Source organism: Oncorhynchus gorbuscha, linkage group LG13 (genome assembly GCF_021184085.1).
Source record: "Oncorhynchus gorbuscha isolate QuinsamMale2020 ecotype Even-year linkage group LG13, OgorEven_v1.0, whole genome shotgun sequence".
NCBI lineage: Eukaryota > Metazoa > Chordata > Actinopteri > Salmoniformes > Salmonidae > Oncorhynchus > Oncorhynchus gorbuscha.
In genome coordinates this window covers 27288614-27298507 of record NC_060185.1, presented here as the reverse complement: position 1 = coordinate 27298507, position 9894 = coordinate 27288614, and the positions used below count along the sequence as shown (strand labels likewise).

Sequence of the window (9894 nt, the reverse complement as noted above, 5' to 3'; positions counted from 1 at the left end):
TCATTGTTTTAGTTTACAATGGAGCCCCTAGTTCCACTCTTCATACCACTGATACCTCCTTTGTCCCACCTCCCACATATGCGGTGACCTCACCCATTACAACCAGCATGTCCAGAGATACAACCTCTCTTGTCATCACCCAGTGCCTGGGCTTACCTCCGCTGTACCCGCACCCCACCATACCTCTGTCTGCACATTATGCCCTGAATATATTCTACCACGCCCAGAAATCTGCTCCTTTTATTCTTTGTCCCCAACGCTCTAGGCGACCAGTTTTGATAGCCTTTAGCCGCACCCTCATCCTACTCCTCCTCTGTTCCGCGGGTGATGTGGAGGTAAACCCAGGCCCTGCATGTCCCCAGGCACCCTCATTTGTTGACTTCTGTGATTGAAAAAGCCTTGGTTTCATGCATGTAAACATCAGAAGCCTCCTCCCTAAGTGTGTTTTACTCACCGCTTTAGCACACTCTGACAACCCTGATGTCCTTGCCGTGTTGAATCCTGGCTTAGGAAGGCCACCAAAAATTCTGAGATTTCCATACCCAACTATAACATTTTCCATCAAGCCAGACTATGTTTTGCAACTGAACATGGGGACAAAGATTGTACTTTTTGGAGAAATGTCCTCTTGTCTGATGAAACAAAAATAGAACTGTTTGGTCATAATGACCATCATTATGTTTGGAGGATAAAAGGGGGAGGCTTGCAAGCCGAAGAACACCATCCCAACCGTGAAGCAGGTTGGTGGCAGCATCATGTTGTGGGGGTGCTTTGCTGCAGGAGGGACTGGTGCACTTCACAAAATAGATGGCATCATGAGGACGGAAAATTATGTGGATATATTGAGCAAAATCTCAAGATATCAGTCAGGAAGTTAAAGCTTGGTCGCAAATGGGTCTTCCCAATAGACCATGACCCCAAGCATACTTCCAAAGTTGTGGCAAAAAGGCTTAAGGACAACAAAGTCAAAGTATTTGAGTGGCCATCACAAAGCCCTAACCTCAATCCTATAGAACATTTGTGGGCAGAACTGAAAAAGCATGTGCGAGCAAGGAAGCCTACAAACCTGACTCTGTTACACCAGCTCTGTCAGGAGGAATGGGCCAAAATTCACCCGACTTATTGTGGGAAGCTTGTGGAAGGCTACCCGAAACGTTTGACCCAAGTTAAACAATTTCAAGGCAATGATACCAAATAATAATTGAGTGTATGTAAACTTCTGACCCACTGGGAATGTTATGAAATAAATAAAAGCTGAAATAAATCCTTCTCTCTACTATTTTCCTGACATGTCACTTTCTTAAAATTAAGCGGTGATTCTAACTGATCTAAGTCAAGGCATTTTTACTAGGATTACATTTCAGGAATTGTGAAAAACATAGTTTAACTGTATTTGGCTAAGGTGTATGTAAGCTTCCAACTTCAACTGTATATTGTTTCCTGCACGTTGGCTACACGTTTGCACGTCACGTTTGCACGTCAATCGTCTATTTAATCTTTCCAAATGTCCAAATGACTGGTTTCATATCCTCATTACAATCTCAACCACACTTGCTGATGTGTGATCTGAAATATATGATCTAGGCAATGTTTATGAAATGAGCCATATCAACTTACCCATTCATTTCTGTCTAATGTGCTGGGAGCATGTTGGTATTATGTAACATATTCTTGTCTCACAGTTTATTCATGAACCTGCACATATTTACTAAATGCTATCCTTACCGGCAACCTAATACGTTGGACTAAATTCCACATTATCATTATGCATACAGTTTTGTACAGCTTTGCATAACCTTTATTGCATTTTGGACAAAAACATTTAAATTCCCTTGAATTCACTAGCATCCGAGCCAGGTATTTGCTTTCTCAGTTCCAACAACTTGTTTCTGGGTATAATCGTACTTGTACACGTGTGGTCCAACGAAGAAGTAGATGACACCTAGGATGAACAAAAATTGAACAATTAGAAAGAAAAAGTTTTACAAAATTAAATGTTCCAATTGAGCTGGCATGGTCTTTGTTGTCGTGATGTAAAAGTAGCTAACCATCTTTGTAGACAGCAGCATCGATAGTAGTATTGAGCCCTTGGAAATCATCACTGATGTACTGTGGGTATCCAGCATCCATAACTCTTCGGTTTTCATTATAACTGAAAAAACGTCCACAATACAGTTTCTCTGCAATATATTCAATATGTTATAATGATATTTTGTACTGTAGGCTAATGACTGTACACTGGTGATGTTTCAGAATGCCAGGCTCACCTGTAGTAAATGTCGTGAATGAAGAACAGCGTGCGTCCTGTTTTGACGATGTGTACCGCTGCGTTTACTTCCTGAACCCATGGTGGGAAGCCAAAGTTGCTGATGGGTTTAGGTTTGCCTTTCACAATGGAACCCTTCACCGTCCAGTACATGGATTCTGGAACAAACAGAGGATGGCTCATAGTTTGAAAGGAAACACTGTGTAGAGATATGTTTAACCTTTTATTCAATTATGAATAATGCAAGTCTTGGCGATATAGGCTCTGCTCCTTCAGGGTAGCTCACTGCCCAAGCAAAGCGTCAATATATAAAAGGACTTAGAAGCAGTGAAGCACGGTAGACTATACCAATCCCCCAGCAGGAAACAGAACCTAACAGGTGGGGTCTGGGGTGGTGGTGGGAGCAAAAGAAGGAAACACATACTAGCAGTAGCAGAAAGCGGCAGCAGGGTGTCTGAGCAGAATCGGTCAGCTGAAATAGGCCGCCAAATAAGGTAGGTGTGATTGATACACTTCACTTTTTTCTGCGAAAATTTGTCATATCATTCGTTACACACGGTTAACCATGATGGGGTAGTATGGTAGGAGATGTCTGTACCATGAATCAGGTAAGCAGTGGATCGCCGAGGGACCCAGAAGGCAGCATCAATTTTGGATTCAATCTTTGGCATGAAGTTGTTGATAGGACCTTCTTTTATATCATATTGCTGGTTGTGCTTGATCCATAGATACCTCCAGAAGGGGGAAAACATGACATTTGGAACCCCAGATTTGTTTGCTTTTCATTCATCAATACTATTGGAATTTCAACAGGATGGATGGACATACTTGTCTTTGAAAAAGAAGGTGGCATCCCCCAGGGTGGAGACAGCATCAAAGGACAGGTCAGCTGAACATTTGTTCTGCATCATCAGAGGGAAGTGGGAACCCAGGAACCAGGGGTTGTAAAGTGGATTCCAGCCATGTCTGGAGTAGTGATATGGCTGACTGTTTTTTGGACCTAAGGCACACCAAAATAAGCATTTAGTCTGTGTCTGAAATTGCTATTCCTATGTATACACTATGCATTACAGTGCACAACTTTTAACAAGGGCCAAAGGCCCGTTACTGTATGATCTTATCCTACATTCAGTATTTGAATTTGTTGAATGTTCTCCTCCTTACCGTAAAGTGAGTTGATTATTGCTATGTCCTCTTTGGAGAGCAGGTTGTGTGAACTGCGACTGGATTTGTATGTAGGATACATCAGTGACTCTGGGTTTTGGGAGTGCCTTAAGCCTAAAGAATGACCAAACTCATGGGCTGCCACTAGATACAGGTTGAACCCTGAAATCACACAAACAGGAACATGCGCAATCAGTTTATTTGGTCATTCTCTCTTGTTTAAAAAAAGTAAACTACTGATCAGTACATATAAAAAATAATTCAAATGATTCTGTAAAATAAAAATGGATACCCTTTGACCCTGCCGTCCAAGTTTCATCGTCGTCAAAGTGGGCATCGCCTCCAATTCCCTCTCCAGGGCCAAAGGCATGGGCCAAAGTGCCCTTAGACCCATCAAACGGGTAGGCATCACCGTGCTCTTTATGTCCCAGAGGTTAGAGAAAACACACAACAAAATGTCAGAGTCAAAGCAATTGCTTTTGCTACTCCGTTGTTTTGGAGCTGAGTATTAGGAGCATCAAACAGTAAGTTAAATGTTTATTATTGATTCATAAAGTATCTGTAAATCTATAAATAGTCAATAAAGTATATAGACTCTTTATAAAGTATACCTTAACGTAAAGTGTTATCTAGACAGACCACAATAGGTGTTACCCACCAAAGGTAGCAAACTCCACCATGATGTCGGCCCTCTGTGTGCGTGACCTGACAAAGGTCAGAGTGCTGGCCCTGGCCCAGACGCTGAGCGCCGACTCGATCAGAGAGTCCACCTTGCTGTGAGGCAAATCACTGGTGTACCTGCCAATGCTGCAAGATCAAACGATTACCTTTAAAACATTTAAAAGGCACTGTTGTTTTTCTGTGACTAGCGCTGACCTAACATAATCGCAAGGTGTGCTTTCGCCGTAAAGCCATTTTGGAATCTGACACAGCGGTTGCATTAAGGAGAAGTTTATCTATATTTCCATGTATAACACTTGTATCTTTTATCAATGTTTATTATGAGTATTTCTGTAATTTGATGTGGCTCTCTGCACTTCTGAACATAAAGCACCAATTTCAAATGAGGTTTTTGGACATAAAGATTAACTTTATTGAACAAAACACACATTTATTTTGTAACATGAAGTCCTGTGAGTGCCATCTGATGAGGATTATCAAAGGTTAGTGATTAATTTAAGCACTATTTCTGATTTTTGTGTGCCCTCTCCTTGGCTGGAAAATGGCTGTATGGTTTTCTGTGGCTAGGCGCTGACCTAACATAATCGATGGGTGTGCTTTCGCAGTAAAGCCTATTTGAAATCAGAAACTGTGGCTGGATTTACAAGAAGTGTATCTTTAAAATGGTGTAAAATACTTGTATGTTTGAGGAATTGTAATTATGGGATTTCTGTTGTTTTTAATTTGGTGCCCTGCAATTTCACTGGCTGTTGGTGAGGTGGGACGCTACCGTCCCACATATCCCAGAAAAGTTATTCAGAGTGATTTACAGAAGCAATTAGAGTTAAGTGCCTTGCTCAAAGGCACAATGGCAGATGTTTTACCTAGTCGGCTCGGGACTTGAACCAGCAACCTTTGGTTACTGGCCCAATGCTCTTAACCACTACCTGCTACAGCCTCCGGTGAGCTAATACACAAATCCTGTGATAATATCATGCCTTCCAGGTGCCATGGATCTAATTTCAGAAGAATAGGGAAAGGGGGATACCTAGTCAGTAGTACAACTGAATGGATTCAACTGAAATGTGTCTTCCACATTTAACCCAACCCCTAACTGTTACCTGTAGGTGATGACGTTCTTGTTCCAGCGGTTGACTCGGTTGTTGTGACTGTAGTCCTCTACATCAGAGACCCCACAGCGAGGGGTACTCATCACCTCCAGGGTCTCAGAGTCCAGACTGCCTGTGGTGTTGAGGCCAAAGAAGCTCTGCATGTCCTTCACCTTGGAGGTGAACGAGGGCAGGTACCTCTTGATCCGAGCCAAAGGTTGCTCCTTCTTCAGGTTGTAATAATGCTGGAGGTACTCCTGAGAACAGATGAAAGCTTCTGTAGTGTCTCACTATCATATATCGTAACATCTTAAATCAATATTATGCAGACTGAGTAAGGACTCAATCACTTTGTTACAACTTCTTGTTGGAAACACTAGACATGTGGAAATACTGTAGCAAGGACAAACTTTATAGGGAATTGGAGGCAAAGGGTTCATATTATTTCCCCCATTCTTTCTAGTTCTGATATTCTAGCACAACTGTTGCGTGAGACTTGGCATAGCAGAACCATTAATGCTCAAACATAATTTTACGTCTGTGGTTCAGCAATAATGCATAGTTTGCTCAAATCCATAAAATAAATATAGGATTTGTTCAGACGCAACCTTGAAATAATCACAATTATCCTGCAGTTTAATGGTCCCGCAGTGCATATCACATTTACATTCTAAATTAAAAACAGATTTATTTTTGGAGCCTTGCCTTGCCAATCTTGGAACATATACTGTGCTTGATTGTGAGGGCATGTACATTCTGAGGTAATTGTGTTTAGCTCCGCCTCCCACCCACGACAACAAAAAAAGGATTAAAAAAAGATTCTCAATATCTCACACAGTGTCATTACAGTATTTTGGGGGGGATTTTATTAGGATCACCATTAGCCAACGGCAGCTAGTCTTACTGGGGTTCGACACATAACGAAAAATACATTACAGACAAAATACTTGACAATTTACATACATTTAAAAACATTGACATGCGTATGTGTGTGTTCATCTATCAGTTACACGTCAGTACATACACATAAAAGTAGGTTGCATGGGGGAGAGGCATTGTGCCTGAGGTGTTGCTTTATTTGTTTTTTGAAACCAGGTTTGCCGTTCACTTTCACTATATGAGATGAAGGGAGTTCCATGCAATCATGGTACTGTATGTTTCCTTTAATTGGTTTTGGATCTGGGTACTGTGAACAGATCTGTGTAAGTTCAATATCCAAGCAATTTGGAATTTCCAACACATTGCTTCTTGTTTTTATAAGAAACTATGTGGTAAATCTTTCCTCAATTCTTAGCCAAGAGAGACTGGCATGCATAGTATTGATATTAGCCCTCTAACTACAATGAAGAGCAAAACGTACCGCACTCTTCTGGGACAGCTGTATATTAACTTGGTCTTTCTTTGCAACACTTGATCATATGACTAGACAATAATCAAGATAAGATAAAACTAGAGCTGTCACGCTCGTCATAATGAGTAGACCACGGCGCAGCGTGAGTAGAGTTCCACATATTTTAATAAACTCAAACTCACCAAAACAATAAAGCAAAAACAAAACATGAAGCTACTGGTGTGCCCTCAGGCAACTAAATGTAGACAAGATCCCACAAACACAATGAGGGAGATGGCTACCTAAATATGATCCCCAATCAGAGACAACGATAAACAGCTGCCTCTGATTGGTAACTATAACTATACCATTGAAATACATTTCACCTAGATGACCCACCTAGGTCACTATTACGCCCCAACCAACACAGAGAATAAACAGCTCACTCCAGCAAGTCCGGAAGCTGTCACAGGACGCATTGGGCTGTGATGGTGCACAGTGCGTAGAACCGCCGCAGGATATCCTGGACCGAGGAGACGTACTGGAGACCAGGAGTGCTGAGCCGGCACAATCTGTCCTGGCTGAATGATCACTCTAGCACGGTAACTGCGAGAAGCTGGAGCAGAGCGCACTGGGCTGTGAATGCGCACTGGAGACACCGTGCGCATCACTGCATAACACAGTGTCTGACCGGTCACACCTTCCCCACGGTAAGCACGGGGAGTTGGCTCAGGTCTAAACCCTGAACAAAAACATTTTTGGGGGGCTCCCTCTCGTCTTTGTTCTAACGCCTCATATCGTCGCCGTGCCGCTCTTGCTGCCTCCGACTGCTCCCTTGGAAGGCGATTTTCTCCGGCCTGAGTCCAGGGTCCTTCTCCATCCAGGATTGCCTCCCATGTCCATTCCTCCTGGCCACTCTGCTTGGTCCGTTTTTGGTGGGATCTTCTGTCACGCTCGTCGTAATGAGTAGACCAAGGCGCAGCGTGAGTAGAGTTCCACATATTTTAATAAACTGAAACTCATCAAAACAAAACAATAAAGCACAAACGAAACGTGAAGCTACTGGTGTGTACTCAGGCAACTAGATGTAGACAAGATCCCACAAACACAATGAGGAAGATGGCTACCTAAATATGATCCCCAATCAGTGACAACGATAAACAGCTGCCTCTGATTGGGAACCATATCATGCCACCATAGAAATACATTTCACCTAGATGACCCACCTAAGTCACTATCATGAATCTATGGTTCATGAATCAAAACTGTGAGATAGGATATTATGTGTTACATAATATCAACACACCCCCAGCACTTTAGACAGAAATCTTTACAACCATTGAATAAATATGTTTTGACCATGACAGTTTACAATCTAAGTTAACACCAATTAGTCTCCCCAACTAGCTCAACAGCCACACCATTCATTGACAGATTCAGCTGAGGTCTAGAGCTTAGGGAATAATTTGTACCAAATACATGCTCTTAGTTTTAGAGATGTTCAGGACCAGTTTATTAATTAATGGCCACCCATTCTAAAACTGACTGCAACTCTTTGTTTAGGGTTTCACTAGCTGTCATTGCTGACAAGTATATGGTTGAATTATCAGTAAACATGGACACACAGGCTTTGTTTAATGCCAGTGGAAGGTCATTGGTAAAAATAGAAAAGAGTAGAAGCCCAAGAGAGCTGCCCTGCGGAACACCACACTTTACATGTTCAAAATTAGAGAAGCTTCCATTAAAGAACACCCTCTCTCTTCAGATAGATAGATAGATAGATAGATAGATAGATAGATAGATAGATAGATAGATAGATAGATAGATAGATAGATAGATAGATAGATAGATAGATTGAAAAGCCATAACACATGTGTTTTCAACAACAGGTCATGGTAAATAATATCAAAGGTTGCACTGAAAACTAACAGTACATCTACCACAATCTTCTTATTATCAATTTATTTCAACCAATTATAAGTAATTTGTGTCAGTGTAGTACATGTTGAGTGCCCTTCTCTATAAGCATGCTGAAAGGCTGTTAATTTGTTTAGATACAATACTATTTCTATTTGGTCAAACACAATTTGCTAAGAGCTGGCAGCAAACTGATATGTCAGCTATTAGAACCAGTAAAGGCAGCTTTACCATTCTTGGGTAGAGGAATGACTTTGGCTTCCCTCCAGGCCTGCTACTTTTCTGTAGGCTCAGATTAAAGATATGACAGATAGGAGTGGCTAATACTGGCTATAGATTCAGTTACCATCCTCAGTAGCTTTCCATCTAAGTTGAAGTGATTTGATTCGATGATCTGATTCGATGAAAGAATGAGGTGAATTTATCTTTCTGCACAAAATTATTTTCTGTCATTGTTTAGATCATTGATCTTGGCTTCATAATACAGATTATTATTATTTTTGAGTTTAGTCACATCATTTCTCAATTTGTAGTAAGTCAGCCAGTCAGATGTGCTGCCAGACTCCATTTGCCTCATCTCTTTCAACCAAAAGTTTTTCAATTCCTTATCAATTCATAGAGCCTTAACAGTTCTAACAGTCAGTTTCTTAACAGGTGCATGTTTATCAATAATTGTCAAATCTTATACACAATTTTATACACTATCTTTTGGAGCCTTTACTTTCTGGGATATAGCCACTATATTGTGATCACTGCATCCAATGGGTACAGATACATCTTTAGAAAAAGTTCTAAAGTATTTGTAAAAATGTGATCAATACATGTGGATGATGTAGTTTTTCCACATCCACAGTCATCCACCGTCAAACGTTAACATGTTATTTAAAAAGTGCATTTTTACGTACAGTAAACAATGTAACATGCAGTCCTTGTAAAATGTCTGTAATTTTGTAATTTAACTCATTAAATTATACACTTACTGTGGCCAGCTTTAGGTCCTCTTGGGTCTGTCCTTTGAGGAGTCCTGTGACCTCTTCTTCAGGAATTGATGTAGGAGCTGTAGAACATGGACCAGGCAGAACCAAGACCAGAACACAGGTCCAACAGAACAGAAGATGCATTTCTAATAGTAACCACACAGGATTGAAGTGGGGCTAGTTTGCATAGAGTAGCAAGTGCTGGTCAATGGGAAAGCCTTTTAACTGGTTATTATGAGTCATACTCACTCCGCCAAAGCCATGGAAGCCTCAAACAGCAGTATGGAAATAGGGAGGGGTTTAGTTAGAGCAAAGGGAGAGACAAAATGCATAAAAAATCATATCAAATGTAATATTTCATTGACGTTGTTATATAGCATGATAGTACTGTATGATATGTTTTCCTTTGACTATTGAAATTGATATTAAAAGGATAAATCTTAATGATATTCTCTGTCAAGCTGTGTCCAT

General features: G+C 41.0%; 1 protein-coding gene across 1 annotated transcript; it reads right to left on the bottom strand.

Moving 5' to 3' along the window:
- Positions 1-1773: 1773 nt before the first annotated feature.
- Positions 1774-9674, bottom strand: mmp20b (matrix metallopeptidase 20b (enamelysin)). The gene is made up of 10 exons (XM_046296785.1): positions 9427-9674; positions 5212-5456; positions 4089-4237; positions 3723-3848; positions 3431-3592; positions 3095-3266; positions 2865-2998; positions 2268-2424; positions 2049-2152; positions 1774-1942 (listed from the first exon to the last, which is right to left on the bottom strand). The coding sequence occupies exons 1-10, from the start codon at positions 9565-9567 to the stop codon at positions 1842-1844; spliced, it is 1491 nt and encodes a 496-aa protein (XP_046152741.1). The 5' UTR covers positions 9568-9674; the 3' UTR covers positions 1774-1841.
- Positions 9675-9894: the final 220 nt, after the last annotated feature.

Excerpts from the sequence above, each read along its gene's own strand:
- mmp20b (XM_046296785.1), bottom strand. The coding sequence starts at position 9,567 with ATGCATCTTCTGTTCTGTTGGACCTGTGTTCTGGTCTTGGTTCTGCCT. Across the intron at positions 3,849-4,088 it reads GGTGGAGTTTGCTACCTTTG|AGCACGGTGATGCCTACCCG; the intron begins GTGGGTAACACC and ends TGGGACATAAAG. Across the intron at positions 1,943-2,048 it reads TGCTGCTGTCTACAAAGATG|GTGTCATCTACTTCTTCGTT; the intron begins GTTAGCTACTTT and ends TGTTCATCCTAG.